This window comes from Manacus vitellinus, unplaced genomic scaffold (assembly GCF_001715985.3).
Source record: "Manacus vitellinus isolate BGI_N305 unplaced genomic scaffold, ASM171598v3 scaffold_1_pilon, whole genome shotgun sequence".
Taxonomy (NCBI): domain Eukaryota; kingdom Metazoa; phylum Chordata; class Aves; order Passeriformes; family Pipridae; genus Manacus; species Manacus vitellinus.
In genome coordinates this window covers 40412680-40438600 of record NW_021939396.1, presented here as the reverse complement: position 1 = coordinate 40438600, position 25921 = coordinate 40412680, and the positions used below count along the sequence as shown (strand labels likewise).

At 34.8% G+C, this 25921-nt stretch overlaps 1 protein-coding gene across 2 annotated transcripts in view; it reads left to right on the top strand.

The window, feature by feature from the left end:
* Positions 1-25921, top strand: part of SNTG1 (syntrophin gamma 1) — a 335023-nt gene that overhangs the window by 244181 nt on the left and 64921 nt on the right. For both annotated transcript variants that reach the window (XM_018080350.3, XM_018080344.3), the window contains one exon: positions 14386-14424. In XM_018080350.3, coding sequence (XP_017935839.1) covers positions 14386-14424 — 39 coding nt within the window. The remainder of the gene's footprint in view (positions 1-14385; positions 14425-25921) is intronic.

Below are 25921 nucleotides of genomic sequence, written 5' to 3'. Positions count from 1 at the left end.
ATTTTAATTTTAAAGGATTTCCTTTTTTTACACCATAAATAGAGTGGTTTCCAAGAGGATATAAGTCCTTAGGCTGACATAACCCTTATGGAGTTGTGGAGTTAACATTCTTTTTCAGTTCCTCCTTAAATAATTGATAAATCATAGTGTTTATGCATGTTTGATACCAGAAATATTTCCTTGACCAGATTAACATAAACGGGCCTTTATATTGCTGTATAAACTATAAGTTTTAAAATATTATAGCAAGAAAAATCCTAAGAGGATGTTGACAAGCTGTTTTAAACAGATTATTTTAAAAGTTATTTTCTTAATTAGATAGTCAGTATACCTCTCCAGACTATTTAGCAATGTATGCCTGCACCTTAATTAAGCTAGCTGCTCTTGCTGCAGCACTATGAAATTAGCATATTCATTTACCAAACAGTTACCATAAACAGCATATTCTTCTCAAAAATGTAATAAACAGAATTCAGGAAGATATTGTATGCAATCTGAATAAAAAAAGAATAGTCCCTGTTGTTCAAATAGTGACTAGAACTCTCTAGAACATCTAGGCTTGCAGGTGGTTCTATCAGTAAATTAATTTTCCATTTATGTAACTGGATAGGTTGCAGGCCAAGCCTGGCTTAGAGCAACTATAGCTGTCTGACTTCTATTTAATCTTCTGATCCAAACCCCACTTTTTAAATTCATAGAAAAAATCCCAACAAATCACATCTTATGCATTTTATGCTTATATATTTTTAAACCCTATAGACAGCCTCACAGAAACTTCCCACTTGCTCCTGGTTATAATACCATACATACTTTACAATGGGGTGACATAGAAGGCAGTTTGCATCTTGACTAGGTGATCAGCAAATAATAAAAAATTCAACTGGCCGCATTTCTTGTCTCTGTAGCTCCACTGGCCATGTTGGTTTTATGTTGGCAAGCTACAACTCTAAAGTATGCTTTTTTTTGCTTTAGGCTTGAATAGATGAAAAACTTCAGCTCCAGAAACATTACCCTGTCAGCTAAAAAAAAAAATCTTACTTTTTTTGCGGGTTGGTGTCTTCTATCCCAAGCATTAGAAGATAAGAAAGTTAATATTAATAATGGGATTACTTTCAACAGCGCAATCTTTTTATCAGTGTCATCAGTTTCTTAGTAGTTTTTTATATTGTCTCTCTTACTTTGTTTACTACTGTTATTTCAGTAGTATTTCCTGGAGAGCACAAGGGAGTCTACCAATATAGCATCACCGTTACTGAATAGCTTCTTTTACATTTTCATATATGAATACTTTTATAATCAAAAATCAATAGATAGCCGTATTTTCCGTAAGATGCATACTCTAGTAGTCCACTGGAAAGAAAATAAAGTGCAAAAAGGGAAATGGCTAAATGATGAACTCTTTATTATGCAAAACCAGAGGAAATAAATAGCAGAGTAGAATTTGTAACTAAGAGTGGGCTTTGGAAGTATCCCTTGACAACGCAGAACCAGAATGTGGTAGGACTAGATGAGATTTCCTCGGTTGGGAAGCTATAAGAGTGAAAATAAATAGTTTTGACATACACCAGTGATAACAGAGAGACCAGGAAAAGGATTGGTTCACTGCATACTGAAAAGAAAATTATTGGCAGATAATGGCAAGAAAGTCGTGGCCGGCAGTGACCCCCCAGAAACCCCTCGAACTGTGACAGTGAAGGTATTGAATACTCTTTTAGATCAGTATTTACTCAGAAGGTCATTTGTAAAACAGATGATTGTCACCATTCATAAATGTGACACAATTTTGAATAAAGTCAGAACATGTTAGAGACCAGAGAGGGTACTAGGTATACAGTAATGCGAAGCATTTTAGATTTACACATTCTCTATAATTCTAACTACGTCCTAATTACATTACTTATAACCTAGAAATGATTGAGCTTCTGTTGTAAATCCATTTGCTGAGTACAGGAAGTTTCTAAATGACATAAATAGTAGTAAAGCAGAAGTTACAAGTTTTTTGTGGCATAGAACAACCAGTGCATAGGGTTTCAGGGTACAAACTGTCTTTATATAGCTTTATTTCATTACTATTTTTTTTCTATCATGACCAGCTCCAAACTAAATCTTTTGCAAATAGTGTGTTAATACCCACCTAATTACTGCTAAGAACAGTCAGTACTCATAGTGAAGGAGTAATTATATATTTGATGTAGGAATTACTGCCTTCATTCATCTTCAGGATTTTCTTCTTCTAGGGCTTTGAGCTTATGCTCTCACAGCAGCATTCATCGTTATGAATAGGCATATTATTCAGATACTTAGTTGCTTTGTTCGGTTTAATTTCTTAACACACCATTTTGATATATATTGCTATTTTAAGTGATATCACAATGGTGTCAAGTTTATACCATTAATTCCCACATTGTGGCAATATATAATAACGAAACCACATACAATTTTACCTATTATGGAGCATCTGGTTTTGTTACAGCTTGACATATGCATTTCACTTGTTGTAAATTATGGCTTTTCTATTCTACTCATGCCATTGTCTTTATCATTATACCTCTGTCGAATAAGTTCTTTCCTGATTTTTCTTTTAACTGTAGTGCTGGAGTAATTTTCAGAGCATGCGTGTGCATGCCTTTTTCTTTCAGGAAAGATAACGTCCCTGAATAATAACTAGAACTTCACTAGAGTAATAAGAGAAAACATTGTGGAAAAAAATTAATATTGTTTTAATTGATTCCAGTAATTTTGGTGTCATAAGGATGATTCTTCCTTTTTATATTACTTTTATTGTTGAAACTTACAGAAACTGACACATGTTGGTATCTTGAAAATATGGAATACCATGATTTGCATTTATTAGCTCACAACATCATAGAATCTTGGAATGCCAGGTTGTAAGAGTACCTCAGAGATCATCTGGTCCAGCCTTTCTTGGCAAAGGAATAGTCTGGACAATATGGCCCAGAACCTTGTTCCACTGAATCTTAAAAGTGTCCGAATTCGGGGAATTCACCACTTCCCTGGAGAGGTTATTCCAGTGACTGTTTGTTCTCATTGTGAAAAATTTTCCTTGTGTTTTTAATTGGAATCTCCCCAGGAGTATCTTGTACCCATTACCCCTGTCTTTCTCCTGTGACTCCTTGTAAAAAGGGAATCTCCCATCTTCTTTTTAGTCACCCTTTAAACACTGTATCATGGTGATAAGGCCTCCCCTAAGCCTTCTTTTTTCAAGACTGAACAAACCCAGTTCTTTTAGCCTTTCCTCAAATGGCAGGCTTCCCAGTCTTTTGATCATCTTTGTGGCCCTTCTATGGACCCTCTTTGAATCGTTTGAACTACAGCAAAAATCTCTACTTTTGACTAAACAATCTCCTTTACTGCTGAAATTAAATTAGGCAGGAAGTTTTTGCACTGTCAATGAAAGATCTTAAAAATGTTTCTTGAACTTTATATACTATGTGACATCTCTCATACAAAAATATGTAATTTTAAACGGATTTGAAATTTGTTTTTAACTTTTTTTTTGTTGAAAAATTATTTTCAAATGTTATGTTTAGGCTGGTAAAATGCAGTGAAATTCATAGTTGTCTCATAGGCAAATCTTAAATGCATACTAAAAGAAAGAGTCATCTTTAAATTTACTTGTAATATCATCAATACCATCTTAACCATTCTTAATGCAAATAAATTGGCAATTTATGGGAGGTTGGAGAAAATTCTGTTGATTTTTAACTCTTATAAACTCCTCCTATTTAAGGATTATGAGGTCATATCCAAAGCAAGAAAAAAATACCATCTATTGCTACTGTGTCCCTTTAACAGTATTGTAAAAATTTAAATAGTCCTCAAATGTAGTTCAGTATGTACCACATTTAAAGAAGAGGAATAGGAAAAAAAGTCTAAGCTTGAAAATTAATTGGTTTGTGTAAAAAATTGTGCCCTACCCTTTTTTATCCCTTTACATCTTCTACTCCTTGGCCTGCCTTTCAGCCATGGTCTCACAGCTACACAGCTTTTTACACTTGCATATTGATCAGTATTTGATCATTTCTTTTCATAAATGCCAGAAGATACTGAGAAAACCCATATTTATCAGAACTTTTGCATACTATTTTATAATGAATTCTTAGTTATGAGGTAAAACTGGAGATATATAACTGTATTCTTTAGAAGGAAATGAAATTCAAGACTTTTCAACAGCATGTTAAGAGAAAGAAGGTTAAGGAGACTCCAATCTTTCCTATTCATGGCAGTGCAGAAGCTTTATTGCAAAAGAATTTCTCATTGAAAACCAGCTCAGAGTATAAATGAATACAGTGCTAGAGTGAGTCTTTGATTAATCTGAATGCAGAGTACACTGAGACCCATTCTGCATAAGGAGGAGGGACCAGATGCATTTTACAAAATATGAGGACATGACCTTTAAATATACAAGCATTACAAAGTAATTTTGTAGTGTTTCAAGTGAAATTTAAAATAATCAGTTATATAGATGAATGGGAAGCTTTCAGCAGAAACAGGTACTGAAAAACTCAGTATCTTTTTTATCCTATCTCACAGTGACATAATATATTTCTCTTTTTGTGAGTGTGTCAGATTTAGCAATTGTGTTAATACCTAGTTCATTATCATGTGAACCTAGTGTCTCAACAGCTTTTTATATTATGTCAACCAAATTATTTAAGTAATGTAATATCAGTTGATTTTTTTAGCTTACAAGCAGTTTGTTACCTGGTGCTGTCAGCCAAATTGTCTCATAAATATTGCTGTTCTTCCTGAGAGTTCCAAAAGAATAAAAGTGTGTAATTCTTTTAGACAGAATAAGTGAAATGTGACACAATATAATAAAGACTAGGTGTTTCTATAATTTTATTTTTAATCCACTCAGACTAAAGTAAACAAATGGGTTGATGGTGGGGTGGAAGAAGATATAATACATGTAAAGACTACAAAAAGCCTCTTTAGATTCATTGCTTCAGGTAAAGGTATTGGACGCTTTATTGAACTTTGCCAGCAGGAATTCATTTAGACTGGTATGCTATGGTGTAAGTATTAAATGTATTTTAAAAATCACTGTCTACGTTTCTATGGGGCATTTGGTTCTATCAAGAGGGGTAATTGTCTCATATGTTATATATAATTGTATAGAATATAATTGTACGAAATTCCTCATGTCTTCTGCCATTTAGCTACCCCTTTTGTCATATTAAATGCCAGAGTGTGAACTGCAAATGTTATCATCTGTACCAAAGTGAGGAGTGCTGAAATAATGCAAACTTGGCAAACTGTGAACTCTTCATGGGCAAGGTCAGAAGCCTGCTGACAGACTGAGAGCATAGGAACAAAGTAAGTTTAGCTGCACTCTTCAACAACCTGCCTCATTCTGTTTCAGCCCAGAGTGAAAAGACCAGGTTGGAAACAGGGACCTAAAAGGCAAGGAGCCATGTGACTGAGTAAAGAAGCAGGTCAAAAGATGTGAATAGTACTTTTAGGAGGAAGGAATACAAGGAGAGTAATGAGCTTCAACAAATAGATCATATACAGAGCAAACTGATGATGAAAATAGAAGTTCTGTTATGAGGTATTTTTCTTCCAACACTTGCTAATGGTTCAAGTAGAAACTTTAGATGGGAACCACAGCTAGAGCTGTCTCAATCCAAATCTTAAACTGAATTTGTAGGAGTCACGGTTTTGCAGTTCACTTCCAAAGAAGGCTGAGGAGGGAGGAAGAAATCTCAGCTGGAGCATTCCTGCGAGTTAAATCTCTTAAGTTGGTAGAGATATTACGTGAGAAAGCTTTCAGACACAGTGAAATCTGGAATCATGGGGTGTGGAGAAGATATTTGGCAACAAGCCAGAAAGATCCACAGTAGCCCCTACTGTGAATGAGGAAAACCTAGCTAACAGGACATTTCTACTTACAGAAATAGGGAAATGATCCCTTCTCAGGCAGAGATGCATTACAATGCTGCCTGCAGAAGCTGAGGTTTCAAGCCTAATGACAGAGTGAATTAAATATAAAATGAAGGCCTGGCATGCGGGAAAAGCTGTGAGATTAATGATGATCCTTCCCTTGAGGAAGAGATGTATTGGTCATGAGTGACTCATTCCTGTGTGTGATGAAAACATCAGTCTAGTATTGACCTAATACTGTGGGAAGTCTTCTGTCTCCCAGGAGCTTAAATCTGAGGGATATTGCCAAAGCCATCTAGTCAAATGACAGTTAGCTGGGACTGCTCATTCATGCAGGCATGACTGATTTCAGTGTCACTCTAAGCAGATAAAAAGTGACTATGAGACTCTTAGAGGAAGGCTAAAGGGGTCAGAGCTGTTGTAATGTGCTAGTAAGTCCTCCTGGTCATTCAGGAAAAATGTGTCCTACAGTGCTCATATGCAGTAGTGTCACTAAAGAGGGCTTTGCCTTCTTTGACAATAGCATGAACTTGCAAGTAAATACATGGTGAAATGGAACTGGCTTAGCCTGAAGCAAAGAATAGTGTTTCAACCTTAGAAAAGCTACATGAAGGGCAGGCAGTTTCTTCTTTGTTTCTGTGATGGATTACATGAGAAATAATGGGATTAAACTGCAACTGGAAAGAGTCTGGTTTGATGAAAGGAGAACTTCCAATGCTAAGAGCTGTATTTGCTAATAGATTGACTCATAAGGCATTAAGAGTGTCATCATGTCAGGATTGTACAAATGGGTTGGACAACAAGCTTTGTTCTGTTGAGTTACTTTTCAGCCATATGTTTCTGTTCTTTTGTATTATCACAAAATGAACAAATTCATATCAGTGTTTGCAACTCAATTCAGAAATACTACGATAAGACAAACCATGGCTAACATTAGATTAAAGTTTTTACCCTGTTCCTTTGGCATTCTGTGAAAACTTCTGAAAGTAAATACTATATACTAGTTATTATATTGTCTAAATTTTATGTTGTAATGAAATTGTAAGTGAAAAATAAAATTGAAATTGGACTTATCTACATTATTTAATTTCCTTGAGAAATCAGACAGTATGAAATCTGAAGTTTTAAACCAGGAGAGACATTTAGATCAATTTTTAACAATTTAATGGTCTTGTCTCTACTGGAAGAATAACATGGGGTTCCTTATTCTGCGGTAATAACTTGGGAACAGAGGGCCTAGGGGCTGCAGACCTGCTAATCAAACATCTAATTATAATTTAAAAAATATTATCTAGGAAAATCTGGAAGTTGTATTTCAGATGGAAGTCCTTGCTATCTTGAAAGAAAGACTGGATAGTTAGTTGCTACTTACAGTAGGAAGAAATCTATGGATATGTTTTTTAACAAGAAGCAAAATGGATTTGAATGTTGTAGTATTCAAACTACTATGTTGTAGTATTCAGACGGATTTCCATTGTAAACTGTTTATCTTTGGTGGATGGTAAAGTTGTTTTAAATTGCAAATGAAAAGATACTCAAGAGGAATATATATCACTATTTTGTGAGTAGATGTTTTACTTATTATTACCTACACCAGCTTTTTTATTCTTAGTGAGACTGATACTTCAGTAATCATACTTCAATGAACAACCACTATTATGATATAAACCACAATTATCCAGTTGCATTTCATTATCTGAAGCAATGATTCCAGTATCTCCTTCTGGGTCAGGTTTTTGTTGTTGTTGTTGTTTGGGTGGTTTTTTTTTTTGGTTTGGTTTTTTTTTTGTGTTTGTTTGTTTTGGTTTTGCTTTTGGGTTTTTTCATATCTTTTAAATTCTTATTGTTCACAGTCCTTCTAACACATCTTCAGTAGAGAGACATATGTTTCTTACTTTCAGATGGGACCATAATAGCTTTTTCAGGTACTGGCTTTAATTCATTTTCATTGTCTCTAATAATATGCATGTTGCTGTTGGTATTTTATTTATCGAGATTCACTGTTTTAAAACTGTGTTGTTTGTAGCACATGTATCTTTTTTAAAGGGTCACAATAGCAATATTGTCATCAAGGTAGCATCCAAATTTAGGAATGGATGTTAAATATTGCAGGATTAAATGAAGTCATTCATCTGTTAAGCAAAAAAAACGCACTTTTTTTTTTTTAATTTGAGTAAAATTGATTGCAGTTCTATTATGGGAACATCACAGTTATGTGAAGACTAAGTTTTGTGCTTTTGTCCTGAGGGCTCCCACTATACTTTCATGTAATAGTCACAAATCTGGTATTTCTTTCTGATATCCATCCATCGCTGCTCTGCTCATAGTGTTCAATGCATCACTGAACCCTTTTTAATAAGAAAGGAAAGTTTTGATAGTCTGCAGGTTTGTGATCACAGTTCAGATTTGTGCTTTGACAGTGCTTGTACGTGCCATAAATTGATAATAACTCTCAATATCCAAATATTTTCTTTCTGTACATCAGTTCAAAACCTCTGTTAGGAATGATTTGTATTCATCTGCTTCCATTTTTGGGGGACCATTCCTGAGTTTTACTAGAAATATTTTGTTGTCTCCAAATACTTGTATTGAAACTCAACAAAAAATGGAAGCTCTCTGTGTACTTTGTACAACTGGCTAATAAAAAGTCAGTAGAATTTAAAAGGAAGCTGGTAGAATTATAGGACTGCTTTCCAGATGAGACCCTAAGACTATCCTAGACCTCTTTTCCTCTACTTTTATGTAGAATTCAAAGGAAACATGTAGATTGAGATGATCCATGAAAATGTTAAGTACTAATACTGAACCAGAATAAAGATCTATCTAGTTATCTGTCTGGTGATAGCAAAAGAATAGTTATCCTTTGTCTTTCCAGCCATCAGCAGATTAGGGACTTCCTGAATTATGTCTACTGTGTCTTAGTTGTCTATAAACTTCAAAAATATTTGTTCTCTTTCTGTAATTTTTTGACTCCTAAGAGAGATTTTATAATGTTAATTATATAAGCTGAAACATATCATCTTGGATCTCACTTTTGTTCCCATCTAGAAACCATGGTGAGAATGATTCAGCCTGCAGGTATCTACAGGAACAGACTCTAAAGCAGAGGTCATGCTTTTGCTTATGCATTATTCAGTGTTGAATCAAGCCTCTCCTCTCTATAAATGTTCACATATTCTGTTTTTTTCCCCTTTCTTTCTTCAAGGAACTTATTGCTGAGTTCCTTCGGCCTGACTTTATTTGCAATGCAGTGTGTCTAGTCTTGAGAAAAATCCAAGTTAGATGTGAAAATACTAGAAATTACGAAAGTAAGCCAAACTTTCTATCCTTTGAATGATTTATTTGGTAAAATATGATCAACACACATCACACAATGGCATCATCTCTGATGGGTCAGGAAGCAGACATGAATATTACATTAAATACTTCCTATGCTCCCATATTTTCCAGAACACACTGACTGATCACTTTGCATATGCTAGCTTACATGCTTTTTTAGCCTAAACTGTAAAACCTACTACAGCTTGTAAAATCTGCATCAAGAACTCCTATGTTTACTCTATAGGAAGTTATACATATATTGGAATGCATTCACCAATATATGATGCTTTTTGTGTGAACTGTTGCATGTTTCTTCTCTGATTCCCTGTTTCTTTCAATGCACATATACTGTTGGGTAATAACATTTCAAGACTATCATGACTTACCTATTGCACTGAGCAAACACAAGCCTAGCAAGCAGAGAAAATAAGACTAGCTAACGATTAATTTCCAGTGTTAGTTTTGTACTCTTTCTTAGTCATTAACATAAGATTATCACAACGTGGATTTATGTTTTCTTCCAAATTGCTCCAAATTGTAATGATCCTGCTTCCTGTTTGTGATCACTTAACATCCCAATGGCACAAACTCTATTCTTGTTTTAATGCATGAGATGAAGAACTAGCTAATGAGTTTACATTCTTGTCAAGCTATTACATTTTAATTAGCTGTTAATGAATGTAAATCAGCAATTGTGTAATGCAAACAATTCATGAAGAAGGCTGCAGAGTCTAAATTGTTTGGGGAAATCCATCTATATTTGGCTAGCAAAAATCAATAAAGGGTTCTTTTTTAAGTGGAAAATTTCTGAGACCTGCAAAGTTACATGATATATACAGACTGCAAGAAAATGATAGATCAAACTATATGTGAAAACATGGAAGAATCTTGTTTACTGCCTAAGTCAGCAAAATAATGAACAGGAGCTGGTGCCCACTCATTCCATATTTTGCCCTTCAGTCTTGGCTGTTCCTGTAGGTACTCCAAGGGAATGGTCTCTGTCAGGAACTCTGTCCTAACAACTAACACCTACTATATTGTTTCTTGCAGACAACCAGCTGTGATACCTGAGACTCACATGGTCATTAGTCATCTTTTCCATTAATATATTAGAACTGTGAGTCTCATTTAACAATACAGTTTATCAGGAAATAGGATTGAAGTAAGCATGGTATACATAGAGTTTTCAAATATCTGATTGCTTCTATTTAAGTTTTTTAAGATTGGAAAACCCTGGAATAAGTGCTCTTACCCCTTGGTCTTACTACTCTTAAGTGTCCGTTAGTGCTCATTGAAAGGCACATTTCCTCATCATCTCATGAGAATCCTGTGATTACGTTGGAATAGCAAATTTCATTAATACAAATAGGTAAAAAAGGTCAAACAAACCCCCAATAAATAGTAGTTTTCAAATTACGCTTTAAAATCCTCCTATGGAAACTGAAAATAGTTATTGCAGTGCTATTTGCTCAAAGAGGGTCTGATATAGTATCTCTCAGAGGAATGAACAATTCAATTCTGCTTTAACCAAATGTGGAAGTTTAAAATCCAACTTTTATGAGCTTAATCAGCTTCATTTCAGCAGAGGGCAACAGTAATAGGCTACAATTCATACAGAAAGATAATAGTGTGGAACACCATTCTTCTGCATTCCTGCTTCTCTGTCATAAATAATTTAAATAATAAAAATTAAAAAACCTAAACATTTGCAATTGCTGTGATCACAGGAAGCAAAAGCCTGCTCATTTGAATACCTGCTGAGAAGGGATGTTTTCATTTATTTCTTCTGCAGAACAAGTATAGCCATCACTGTGAAAACTGTCCATCTGTGATTGCAACATCTAGTGCACAAAAATTACTGAATTTGACCATGGTCCTCTCTATGTTCCACTTCTTGTCATCTCCCTGACTAGTATTCTAATTTTTCATGTCTGTGATGTCCAAACATATTGTCCAGCTGAATTTTTGAAACATATATAGTCAAATCTCTTTGTACTGCCAACAATCAGTTATGCTTCAAACCAATCCTCTGTGATATCTTTCACTAAAATATATGTTTCCCATCCCTGGAAGGGTTGGATGGAGCTCTGAACAACCTGGTCTAGTGAAAGGTGTCCCTGCCCATGGTAGGAGACTTAGACCTAGATGATCTTTACTGTCTCTTCCAACCTGAACAATTCTTATGATTCTATGATTTCATTATTGGTATTGTATCAACACCACTTGCCTATTTGGTAGTCAGATTCAAGATACTGCAGAGACCTTATTTTTGACACCTTCTTCCTTTTTCCATGTTGAGGTGATCACCAGATCCCAAATTACTTTCTGTATGGTATTTTTAGATTTTTTTTCCCTAATTTGCATTCATGGAAGTTGAACCAGAATAGAATATCGCCCCTCAGCACCTGTTTTTTTAGTAGGAAGTAGAAGCAGATAGTTCTTGCAGCTTACATAATGCTTCTTCTATCTTTACTTCAGAACAGAATTTCTTTTCTAGCTTCTTCTTTTGTCTCCTTTTGTGCCATTCCTGATTTTTAATTACTCTGGAGAAATACATCTAAACATATATTTCTAAAGAATATTAAGAATATTCTCAGAGTGCCTGTTATTTTTTTTAATTATTTTTTTTAGTATGGTATCTACCAGTGTATTTTATTTTAAAATATTGCCTGCATATATGTTTGAAGTGTATTCTACTCATGTCCTCTGATGAAAAGCATATTATTCATGCACATGAGTTAACTGAAGAAGCATTTCTCTTTTAGATAATCCATCAAGTAAGAGAAGATTTTTTTTTTCTCTTTTAATTTATGAAAAATGTTTGCATTTAGGTTTTAATTCTTAAGGATTATAGATCTGGATCACTTGTAGATTAAATTTTACTCAACGTTCATTGTAACATTCTGGGAAGAACACTGTTGGCTAATGGTTTTCTTTCTGTGTGTTGCGTAACTGTAAAACTTTTTTTCCTGTAATGTCCAATATTTATGCATGTGAATGACAAACATTTAAGTGGTACTAAAACTAATTACACTTAACAATTCTCAACTCTGGGTAGACTTGAACAAACTATACTGGATTTTGCAAACTATAACAGAATGAACAATAATGTGTTTCAGGAAACCGTCACCATAGTACCTGAAAGATAAAGATAGTTATTTGAATTAATCAAAGTAACAACAGTTTAGACAACTATGTAACGTTGGTGCCTAGATCGTACTTTAGAAAATTAGATGGAAATTTTTGAATGAGAAAATAATGTTCCAATTACGCATTTGCATTTCACAGGAACATTCAAAGTACACAAGGCTCCTAATGTACTTTATATCTGTTTAAAAGAATTAGTCTCTATTTGTGAGGTAAATAAAAATACTCCTGAATTATTTAATATGTAACTGTAATTTGCTACTTAATAGATATTTTCAGTATTTTGTTTAGAATAGTAAAATCTCTTGACAGTGTTCTTTCATAACTTAAAATTTTCAGGGTATTTGTCTTTGCTTAAACTAGATGAAAATAAACAGTTTTGACAAGAACTTTAATAGTTTCTACAAACACAAACAGAGATTTATCACGCTGGAGTAGTTAATGTTTGATTTAGGAATAAATCCCAAAAGCCTTCAAATAAGTTTTTTCTATTAAAAAGGGGGTTTCATCTGTCTTTTCTTTTAAAAATTCATGTAAGATAGTTGGTATCTTATAAGTATCTTATAATTTTATACTATTTCTTTGGCCACTGAATGTCTTATCTCCTCTAGTGCTTCCCCTTAAATAACACTGAAGAAAGGAGGAAGCTGATGCTGATGTAAATGCAAGAAGGAAGGATGGAAATGTACTTCTGACACTTTTGATTCAGGATACATTTGAAAAACAACTGCAATTGCTTGCCAGGATGTTCTTGACAGTGCGAATTATCCTTTGATAGCAAAACTGTGGGATGTCAGTGGCAGACTCGCTCAGTATTTGCATGAGAAATGCAAAGAACTTACCACTGCAGCAAACATAGAGTGGTTTTGAAGTCTGCAAAACACAGTGCCACTCACATCTCTGCATATAGTTGTTTGGGGATGATATTGTAAACACTGGAGGAAATTCAGTTATGATTTTTCTTTTCTTCTAAAAAGATGTTGCACCTTGGTTGAAGCAGTGTAAATGTTTTACTGTGATTTCAGGGCTTTTTGGATTATTCAGGTATATTCTATATAGATTCCTATTTGGCAATGTCTTTAAATATGTGTTCTAGTTCATTTACCCATAACTAAAAAAAAAAAAAAATTGTTAAAAATTACCGTAAGAAAGCAAAAAATGAATTCTAGATATTAAGCATCTGTCGTGAATGCATACTGTAGATTTACTAGGTTTGGTCAAAAGCATTCAGGGTTTATGCATAAATTAAAGAAGAACACATTTGTTTTAGTAATGTTGGAAGTGGGTATGTTCCACACATAATTTTCTTTGTATTGGACACTTTTCTGTCAGAAAGCTGGCAATGTTTATTTAGAGGGAGTCCATGAACTGCAGAGCTAAATACAAACTTCTCATGAATCAGGTATCTCAGAGTGGTTTTCTCTTTACTTTTTACTTGGGGCTGTTGTTGAATGTTTAAGAAAAATTACTTGAACAATTATTGCAACTGTTTCTGCATACTTGATTTTGCACATAGAACAAAACGGTAGAGTAAGGGATGTTTGCAAGGCTGTTCCAGCCCAAATTTTCATCATTCTTTAAGGAAAAAAAATTACTTAAAGCTTGGTGACTTCAGTGGTTGGCAGTAAGTTGCTGTGAATTACTTTTATTTACAGTTAAATATTCCAGTTTATTTTATAGCTTCTAATCTGAAAAAAAAGAAAAAGACATATTGTTATAGAATTCAAATAATTTTGCATGTATTTGCCTCTCCTGTAGAATCCAGCAATTTTTTTGCATGTAGTCTCCTCTCCTGTGTTCTGAGCATTAGACTGAACCACAAAATAACCCCAGAAATGTCCCATTATTCACATGAGCTTGTAAAAAATTTCAGTTCCTTTACTGCAGGAGATTTTATTTTCTTTTTTACATGCACAATTTGGAAGGGAGTGTCTGATATATCCAATGTTTTGGTTTTGGTTTTTCTGCTAGTGACTGAGTATTAATCTATTTCTTTATTCATTTTTATAGATTAAAAAAATCAACAGGAATTTTCCCGTAAACCAGCAGGTAAGAAAAAGAAAGGTTGGGGTTGTTTGAGTTATAATTCTATATAACTATATTTAATTGTGTGGCATCTGTGCATTATTCTAAGAGAAGAATTCTCAGTAGATTTTCTTTAAAGAGTTCCTTACTGTTTTTATATTCTAAACTCAAAGGGAACTGGAGTGTTTTGTCAAAGTAAGAACACACCTAATCTTTTCAAAATCTATTTAATGAATATATATATATATATACACAATTTTCTTCATCTTACCAATTTTACTATAAAAGGAGGAGTGGAACTGTTATGCTTTACAGAATTAGATAGAATCCATCAAGGTTCTAAAATTCTAAAAATGTATGGGTTTCTGGTGGGGGGTTTTTTGCCTCGAATAGGGATCTTTTTTGTACAATGCCTCATGAACACAATTGCTGCTATTCTCTACAGCTGTGTATCTGGGGTTTGGATCTATGGCATGGAGGGATAGATCTTTTTGTTTTGAGAAATCTGTTCTTCCCACAGTTTCTTTTAAGGAAGCAAACCTACAGGCAGCTTGAAGTTCAAGGCTGAAATTGTGAGGTGCTAGTTGCTAGAGACCATAGTAAGAATGGACAACAGCCACACCTCCTTAAAAGGATCAACATATCATTTAGAAAACTATGTAAATAAAATATGAGTAAAAATAGTCAAGGTAAAGTTCAGTACACTGTAAAGTTAATTAAGTATGCATGTGTTGTGTATCACAACTATTATATAATGGTGATTTCATTTTAAGGTAATAAGGAGAAACAGAGAAATCTGATTCATAAGAAGGAAAAAATTACTTCCTTACAGAAGGAGAGAAATTTACATAGGACTGAGCTGTAAACCTGCCTTCAAGAAGACAGAGAAAGAAAAGTGCTTTCACCTCCCTTACACCATATCTTCAGTTAGTCAACATATTTCTCAGTATCCTGTCTCTGGTCCAACCTTATTACTATGGAATTGTTCTGAGTGTAACTCACAAGGGGGGTAGATCCTACTATTTTGTTTTCTGTTTTCTTAATGAGAAGGTCCACAAATCATAACAGTTAGTCACAATAACAATAATACAAATACTATTAATAATAACAATATGGATGAATATAAACAAAGCTACAATAATTGAAGATAACACTTGCATTTGGGCATTTTCAGAATAGTTCCTATAACATCAGTTGCTGACAGTGGCAAAGAAATGCTCCTATCTCAAAAAAAAGGAAGAAAACAATGGCTAGTTAACAAAAAGCCGTTAACGAGCTCCATTTTCACTCTTACCCTGAACTTACCTCTTTGCTTTTATTACTGTAAAAAAAAAAAAAAGACAACAAAAATATGAACAACAGTTATAATGTCCCAGCAGTCTAGCATATAATTCAGGGATCTCTGCTGTTTTGGAACCCTTGGCATGTGGGGTCAGTAAGGCATTTTCCTCTTCATTAGAATTCCAGTGGAAAGCAAAAGTAACTTTTGTAGCTTGAATAGCTTGTTGATCATATTATCTGTTAGGGCAGCCTGCAATATAATTCATTCTTTTCTAATCAGCACCAATGATTATATTCTGAAAGAATTACCATAGAGCATTTCAAGAAGCTCAGCCAAAAGAGCAAACTGAAAAGAGAGAGGCTGATTTTGATGGACAGTGAGACTGGTAAGGTCTTGATGCCCATCAAATACTGGAAAAGAAAAAGATTTATTGATCTTTAGGGAACATTAAATTCAAAACTAGACTCCCTTTTGGGCATATCTTATGTAAAGAGGGTTGCAGTTTTTATCATAGAAGGAGCTAGGAAATATCACCTAATTTAAGTTAAATAGTGTTTCTGAGTAGAGTCGGAAAAGGCTACACAAATGTAAGGTTAATTTCTGTCTTCTGATGTGCAGCAAACATTAATATGGTATGCAGGGAAGGAACAAGACTTTTTACTTATACAAGACATCATTATTTATCTAAAAGTTAAATTATCATCTTGAATACATTTGTCATCTTGATTTTTTTTAATAAAACACATTTTTGTCTAAGAGGTTGAACAGCTAGTTTTAACTTCTTTCTTCAAACATATCAGGAGCTGTTTTCATTCTCTTCTGCTTTAAAAAAAAGTGTGCATATTCAATTTCACTTAACAAATACCCATTTTTTTTTTTTAATGAGCACTAGTAGGGTAATTCAAGATTATTTACACTTATAATTTTTTTTTGTTTGTAAGGCTTGATATGCACACAGGTAACATCAGACACCAGGCTGTGGCTAAAGTTGAGAACGCTGCAATGTAGCTGGCAGAGAAGGCAAAGGCAGAAACCTGGTTTTCTGCTTTTATAACAACACCTTTCACATGCACAATAAAACCCCAGGCTGAGTTCTCCCCCTGTGCTTTATGGCCTACCTGGCTGCCCTGAGGGGGCCTCCAGGTGTGTCTGTGAGAATTTTATCACTTGTAGTAAGGGAGTTACCTCTACAGACATATAAAGAGAACATACACAGCAACCTGCATGAGAATAAATTCCTTCCCATGTAAAACCTTTTCCCTGGCAAAAGTTTCCTTGAACAGTTGCTAAGCTCCCCTTCCTCACTATTTTTTCAAAAGATCTTCTGCTCCTAGAATATACCTATGTGCATTTTAATTATTAGTAGAGGGGAAGGCAGTTATGAAACTAGACTCAAGAAACCAACCCAGTTAAAACTCCTTCATGAAAATATTCTTGATATGGAGAAGAGAATAGGGGCACAGACAGAGCCCCTAGAATTACAATGAAGGGAAACAAATGCCTGCATAGGGGTGGAAGATACTGTAACTCTAATAGTGCTATTCAAATGTCTCAATGTTGCAATAAGTAAAAAAGATAAAAGAAAAAGTAAATAGAAAAGACTTGTTGACTGCACATAATATGGTGGCTTTCCTTTAGGCAGTAATTGTGAAAGCAGGTTTGTCTGGAAAATTACTAAAAAGATAAGATACATTCATTGAAATTAAAAGATCAGGGTATTGATAAGAAAGTGGCAAGTATTTGGACAGCATGAAGCAATAAGAAGTTCTGAGAAAGATGTTAATAAATTTGATAGTGGTTGAAAGATGATTCAAAAAATGCTGGAAGAGGACCACACAGACAAAATATTGTTGAAGACTGTGGGAGAAGACGGAAATAAAGTTTCCCCTCTCTGAGCTGACAGTAGTGAAAAGAACACTTGAACATGGTAAAATTAGAGTACTGGTTCTGTTTTCTATATTGGTACTATACACATGGGCTATATACAGTAACATCTAAGAGGATACCAGCAAGTAGTTGCGAAAAAAAATAATTAAATAATTTGCTACTCAAAATATAATGAACACTTTAAATATTCACTAAAAATAATAAAGTGTCCTAGACAAAATTTCCATAACTTCAGAGAAAAAGTTATACAGACCTCAGAGTAGAGAGGCACAAAGAATGGAATATTTTAAGGCTTCAGCCAGAGGCTTCTCTATTTGATCATCCAAGATGGGAGCATAAACACAGGCATGTTCCCTTATCTTGGAACTCATCAGTTCTGTTCAGCTCTTACACTGATTACTGCAAATCTCAGCTCCTGTGAGAGCCATCATTAGGCAGGTGATTCAGAAAGGTATCATCGTCTCCCTGCTAACGCTTTCCAAATGATAGGAAAACGCACCCTACCTCAGTAAACTGCAGTGGTATAATAAGGACAAGCGCTGCCCATTCCTTTTCAATTTCCAGTCTTTATATTAGCCACCATGAGTTTGCAAATGTGCTGGTCTTGGCTGAAAGTCAACTTGATACCATGTAGAGAAATCATCATTAGATAGTCCTTGTAAAATCTGATCCTTCTCAGGGTGGGAAACCAAATGTATTGCCTCCAACTACCAGAGATTGTACTACATGTAACTCTCATTTGCTGTTCGGGATTCATTGGGATTTGGCTTTTACTGGTTGTCATGCCAGGAGGATGAATTGGTTACCTATTGGATTAGGTACACAGTGAATTCACGGTTTAGATCTAAATCTTAGTATGGCTTTCAGTTAATCTCCCACTGTCCCTACATGTACAAGTACAATGTTCATAAGTAGCAGTCAAGGAAGTCATAACCCTCTGATTTCAGTTTTAGCTTATTTCACAAGAAGCTAGTGGTACAAAGCAGATTCATTACCTGACAAACTCAGAGAGATGATTTTTCATTTTATTGGATTATGGCTATGTTCACATACATGTTCACAAATGTAATAAATAGACTTGCTTCTCTACTACATAGACAAAAGTCAAATCTCAAAGTTTCACATGAATATTAGAATATCATGGCAGAGCAGTGCATCTAAAGCTTTTATTCCTCATGTCTCATCTCTATTAAGATGAATTCAAAGGCTACAACCCTCCACCTTTTGTCAATGTTAAATTCACAAAAAAATATAGTGGGGAAGAATGCTCTAATACTTTAAGTTGAACATTATTTCTCTTCTATCTACAGGCAGCATGAACATTTTTGAAAGATTTGTCTTGTCTTTGCAGAAGATAAGAACTTTTCATTAAATCATTTTAATTTTTAAGAATAACCTTTCCCTCTAAATTTTTTCTACTTTTATGGAAAATAATTGGTAGCTGTCCTATTCAAAGTTAACAGTCTATAACAAGAATTATGTGAGAATGAGAAAGAGTTTTTCACCTCCACAACTGTGTCTGACTCAATTTAAAAACATCATGACATAATGAACTGTCACACTAAGGCCAGAAACTGGGGTATAATTGTGCATGTCAGATTCCACAGCACTCAGTTGCCATGAATCCCATTGTTTTGCAGAAATTTTACATTCTTGATGATGTTTACAAATATACATGTTTATGCCCATTTATTCTTGCTTTTTATATAATTTAATAAAAAACCTACATGAAGCTGTACCAGATCAGCTATGTAATATCACCTCATATTCTGGTTTGATAGGCTGTCCTTCAGCTTGAATAAAGTTCTGCAGTTAGAACAATCTCATTTAAAATCAATTCCAAAAATTTGGCTTAGTGAGTTATTTAATAAAACCTAACTTATATGCACTGTATAAAGGTGAGCACACACAAATGTCATAGTGACTGGCTCGCCTGTCAATCAAACCAGAGTCCTTTGCTGCAGATGTGTTGCATCTCTATTGCATTTTAAAAAGTTGAATTCCATTGCTCAGGTGGACTGATCAGGATAACAACTGTATGAAACACAACATGCCTTCCTTTTTTTATTATTAATTGCTAAGTAGTAGCCTCCATTGCTATTGTATTGCTGTTTTTAAAGTGCAGCGATTAAACAGAGTGTTCTACTGAAAGATGACATGTCCTCAAAATAAATCGTCTGCTCAAGAAGTACATTAAGAATTGTTTTCATTCCCTCTCCTTAGCAATATTTTGTTTTCTCTTTTTTTTTCCTGATTTTGCATGACTTAAATTAATTATTTCTCAATATGCTGTTACTGTTGTTCCTCAGAGTAGCCATTCAGCAGCTTTTGACTGACAGTTACTGAACTTTCAGGTCCAGTTATACATCTCTATCACCATCTGCTGTCACAGTAAGGATTTTATCAGGTCTATTTTGAAGGAAAATCTCTAGAATGAAGCTTCTATTGTTAAATGCTTATAGAAACACACAGGGGAAGCTGAGTTCTTGCTGTTAAATTAAGCAGAAGTGCACAATAGGGTGTAAATTGTGTTGGGCTAATTCCCTGCTTTGTATTGTCAGCCATCTATGGCACTCATCATGGATTATTGCTGCATAACATATACCCTTGAAAGGCTTATGTTGCTTGTTGATACTTTATTGAGCTTTCTGTAAAATAAACTGAATATATATATATATCTGTTTGTATAGTTAACATGAAATGCTTTTCCCTGAGCAGTTTCTTTCATTGTTTTAGATGCTTCCTGTGGCCAATAAAAGATTTTTCTTCCCTTTACGTTTTAGTCCAGAGTAGCTTTTGAACTTCAGGACATAAAAAAGTTTTAGAAGGGCAATAGACACCACAGATTGTTAAAGATTTTAGGCTGAGGAAACCACATTGACTTCTGAGAGGAAGGTCAGAGAACTTCCTAAAGCTAGTTTATTACCTGATGAGCTAGATAACATTCATGTTGTGAGTCACTTGATGCAGTTATTGGATAGCAATGCTTATGTCCTAGGGCAGCATACCCTATAGCTCATGAAAGGATGGAAGTCATTTGGACACCTGCTGGAAATTTAGATGATACAAAAGAATAATTAGATCAAGTTCTTATTTAAATCTCAAACTATAAGTCTCAAGCTGTGTATCAAATAATTTCTGCATGTCCAGATAATTCAATTTTGCCTCAAGTACAGATATCATCTTCATTTACATACTTTTCTCATTTATTTTCTCTTTTTTTTTTTTTCCTAGTACTAACTCATTAGTATAAGAAGTATTAGCTTCCCCCCCCAGCCCCCCCCCCGCAATATTAATAGCTCTCCCTGAAAATTGCTTTCAGTAAGGGTAGTTTTGCCTGGACAAATTTAGTGACCACATCTGTGTTAGCTCTGTGTTCACATTTTAATCAATACAAAGGTGAATGTACCGTATTCTGCACTCAAGGTTTAAATAGGACAGATGAATGAGGGGATTCTAACTGCCTTGTTCTATTGTAGACCTTTGAAAGTGAGTGAAATAAGCATATATGTCCCACAAGTAGACAGTATGATGCTAAATTGATAAATAGATAAACAAATATTACTTATTTTTGGATTCTGCCAGAAGAGTTTCTAATATTGTATGTTAATGTTCTAAAGGAATAAACCAACAGATAAATGCCGCGGTCCGAAAAGGGGGGGATGGGGCTGTGGCACAGCACGGCTTCGGGAGTCCAGGCAGGGTGCAGATGGAATGCTTTATTGAAGCCTGCACGGGGTTCTTTATCAGCTCAGGCGGGGAAAGAGCCAGAACATAGGATGAGGCATGAGACAGACAAACGGGGGAGCAAATCAGGATTGGGGCACAGGTGAAAAAGGGGAGGAACCGGGGAAGGAAAGGGCAAATGGTAACTGTCTCCTCTCTGCACCTTCTTCAGCCCATCAGAGAGAGGAGCGGGGAAGCAGGGAGCAGGGAAGCAGGGAGCAGGCAAACTCGTGGCAAACCCGGGCATGTCCAGGCTGTGCACTGTGTAGTGTGAATACAATGAAACCACATAATAACAGTAAACTCCATATAATAACTGTAAGGTCCATATAATAAAGTCCTGCCAATTGCTGTATGTTTTTCTCCATGCCTGGAACTGTTCCCATCCTGAATCTTGCTCCTTCACAGATAAATAAATAATAAATGTATATTAAAAATTAATATTTTATGTCTATAAATATTGGGTGACAGTCATGGCTTACATATATTCAACTGGTAAGTGATAGATTGATCTACTGCTTTTGAGATAAAAGTGCTCTTACCAGATCCTTCATCTTATTTGTACATTCCTCTTGGTGTGAAATCAGGCTCTTTTTCATTCCACAGGTCTTGTGTGTCTTTCTGTATAGTATCACAGCTGCAACAAGAGTGGTATACCTCAGCTTTTAGCTTGGTGGTTAGGTTAGATGAAAGATACAGGTTTGACACACTGTGGGTGCTGTAATTGCTATGTTGCCATAATAAGGGCTTTCCCTTCAGCTGCTACTTTTTGCAATAATATGATCTTAACCTTAATAAACCTGATCCTGCCTGTGTGCATCTGGAGTTGTTCTGAATCAGAACCTCACAGTAGATTTAATCAGAGGAATAATTGCTTCCTGATTTGTCATAACAGTATGATATGTATGCAGTTCTTCCCAGAAGCATAACTATGTATCTATGATGAGGTCAGAAAGTGAGAAACCATTGAATTTGAATAGCAATCTGAGGCATTGCTTTTATCATATCTCTTTATCCCTGTGTTATATTTATATGCATGACATGATTAAATCCCATTTTAAGTCTCTAAACTTATTTGGATCTAATATTTTACCATTTACCCAAGAAATGGGATATGTAACATAAATAGGACAGTGAACGGGATACCAGCAATATAAAATACAGATTTTCTGCAGGAGTTGGATATTTCTGATTTCTGAGACTGGAAACACAAGTAGCAAACATTAAACCAAGAAAGGGCCATTTTTTAAAATTCTTATAGAATGCTTTCCTCTTTTTCATGTATTTTATTTTTGGATAGAATTTTTAGCTGCTATCAAACAGACCAACAAAGCATGAGGACAGAAGGCAAATTTCAGCATTCTTGTTTAGAAATAGATGCCTTGAATGATGCATATGTCCTGTACTTCTTTGTTCTCTGGCAAGTTCCTGAAAAGCCGTAACAGAGAAAATAAGAAAAGGTGAGAAACAGTCACCATATCCACAAAATATATAGGTCATCTTTTTATTTTTTTTACCATTATAATTAGAAAGATTAAGTATGGAGGAAACTTTTCTTTTTCTCTAACTTTGCCTTAAATAAGTACTTGTTAATATCCACAGCTTACAAAATATGAATTTGTTCTGTCTGGCCCCTTTGGGATTTTCATTGGAGGCTGAGGCTAGAAATAAAAATGTTGCAATGCTTTATTGTAATGTCTTTTTTATTATATCAAATAAGTGTAAAACTTCCCAAGAATAACATTAATTTTAGTATATTATGATGAAAGTATTCGGTAAGTCTATACACGTGTTATTCCTTTGGGAATTATGTCATCTAAATAAATTAATTGGAATCAATGAAGCATATACTTTGTAGATTTTCTACTGAAAGAGCACATGGGACTCAAAGGCTTAAGTAAAATATTTTTAATTATAGTTTACTTCAAGAGGAGAGGTCAATAAGCATTCAATTTTTCTCATTCACTTATTTTACATCTGTGCAGATGGTTGGTGCTTCATATCACACTCTGTGAAAAGGGAAAATATTTAGTCTCTTGAATTTCTAAGAAAAGTGATTAAACAGAATTCTGTGGACCAGAGACAGTCTTTGATCTCTTCTCTCTCATCACAGTAACAGTACATGGTACCAGTGATAGAGTAGTTACCTGAATTTCATAGTATAGTTGATGTGCAAAATAATACAAAGTAATTGACAAATTATGGTTACCTACAAATGAAGAAGGATAAAACCACGAAGAAGTATTAATCAATGAAAATGTGCGAAAGAAAACTGACAATAAAATTGATGAAAAATGTTAAAAAATGTATGTAATTGCAAATGGAGAAACATCCCCAAGAAATATATATTATTATGACACATTTTTGTCTTTTCAAAGAGTTGTATTTCCTGGGAAGAAGACACTGTTTAGTAAGAAATATCTCTTATATGTTAAGTATATTAGAGAATATTTGTTTACAATCTTACTATTTTGGAAAGCAAAATTTATTAAGTCCATGATATGACACAGCAAATAGAGATTTAGCAGCGTCAAGTAGAGAAACTGTTCTCAGGAGCTGACAACTTAAAAAAAAAATTATTTATTTATTTAATAAGAAACATTTTCCATTTTGAAATATCTCTCAGTGATGCTGGGTTTAAAACAAAATAAAAAGTTTATCTTTACTTATGAAGAATGATTCTGGATAATGGTGCAGGTCTGAAGAGGTGAAAGTGCCTGAAGCAGTGCTGTGGCAATGCTGTGTCTGGGAACTTCTGACCAGGGTCCAGACAGACATGTGGCTTCTTTCTCTAAAAAAGGTCTCTATCTGATAGCTCTGGTAGCATGAGAGTGCTCAGTGACCAGTTACTCGAACCAACTGGCACACTCAGAATACCCCCAAAGACCCACAGGATCAAGATATAATAGCATGCAGTTTCTAGCTGCTTTCTTCAAATATACATCCAGAAGTCCTGCTGATTCCCATTATTTGTTTAACAGTCTACTGTTTACAGTGCTTGCTTAGTAAAAGCAATGGTCATTCATCACTCAGACTTATTGCTCCCACAAGTCCACCCTGATGGCAGTAGGTGGGATAATACAGCAGCCTCTCCTTCCCCTCCTGCTGAAGTGGGCTGCTGCTCAAAACCAAACCCAGACAGTGGGAAAGAAGATCTATTATGCAAATAACATGCAGACCTTTGAGACTAGGCAAAAAAGGCTTTAAAGAAACAATGCTCTCTTTGAGAGGAGTTACTTCTGGCTAAATATTAATTCTGAGTTTACATCCATCAATTGTTTAATAGTTGGTACTATAGGTTACGGTCTGCTCTTCACAGGGCCTTGAATTGTTGCATCTGGATCTCTTCTTCAGTCAGACAGATGTCACCCACGGAGGATTTTTTATGTTATCTTCTCTGTGGTTGAAGGAGCCTACCTGTCCCTCTGTAGAACCCTGTGGATATAGAGACTCAGCATTTTACACTGAAATTTGAGCTTCAATTCAGGACCCAATATTAATTTTATGGGTTGCATCCCTCCATTGGTCGTAATGGTAGGACACTTTGCATTAAAAAAGTGCCTGAGTGGAAGAAAGCTCTGAATCTGAAAAATAAGTATTATTTGGTACTTTTTAGAAACTGAACTTCTCCAATGAAACTGCAAAATCCATGGAAATACCAAGATGCCCGAGACAAGTCAACTATTGACATGCATCACTCCACTGTCAAAAAATAATTAAATGCAACATGAGTTCGATAAATGTTGTGAACTCTGCTACTAACTCCCAGCTACAGGCTATTGGCGTACGACTACCAATAGGACCTCCAGGATAGCCTAGGTTCAATCTAAACACCAGGGAAATTAAAACAGGCTTTATTCCAACAAAGCAAAAAGAATTCATCTTGTTAAAAAGTAAGTTATGAAGAGAAGCATGAAAATAATATTATGTAGAACATACTGAATATCATGATCTTCATCTAATCATCCCCTAAAGTTTTTCTTAGCTTCCAAAGAAGGTATTTTGGATTTTGTTTTCCTCTATCTTCTTGTCTTTCAGAATGGGACTGCATTCTGACTCTTTTTCTCAACACAGTTGTGTTTGGATACCACGTTTTGAAAACTGATGTTTAAAGTGGTTCCGAAGTAGTCCCACTTCTTCTTAGTAATTATGAAGATTTTTATATACTTTAAGAGTGTATAAGATTGCAAGTTAAATATCATTACTTTAGGCCTTTACTAGCATCTTTATTCTAGTCTCATCTGAATTCTCACCTTCTCTTTCCTTTTCAATCTCTATAGAATATCAGGGTCCTTCAAATTCCCCCCCCCCATTAACAACTGAGAAGGGGTGAGAGGATACATCTGTCATTTCTTAATAGCTGCTTACAAGCAATGTCTTCAGTCTCAAAGGTACCTTACCTGCAAGCAATCTGTACTAAAAATTCTTTTCCAGAGTGTATTTTAAGGATGAAATCTGCAGGGAGAAACTTGATATACTGCCCCTCTGAAAATTAGGGTAGATAAAAAATGGATGCATTTAGAAAATCCTGGACAGCTACAAATGGATTATGAAATGTGAACTACTACATTTGGTATGTAATACTGTGTGTGCCACCAAAAATGATGTGGAAATGTAATAAAACCA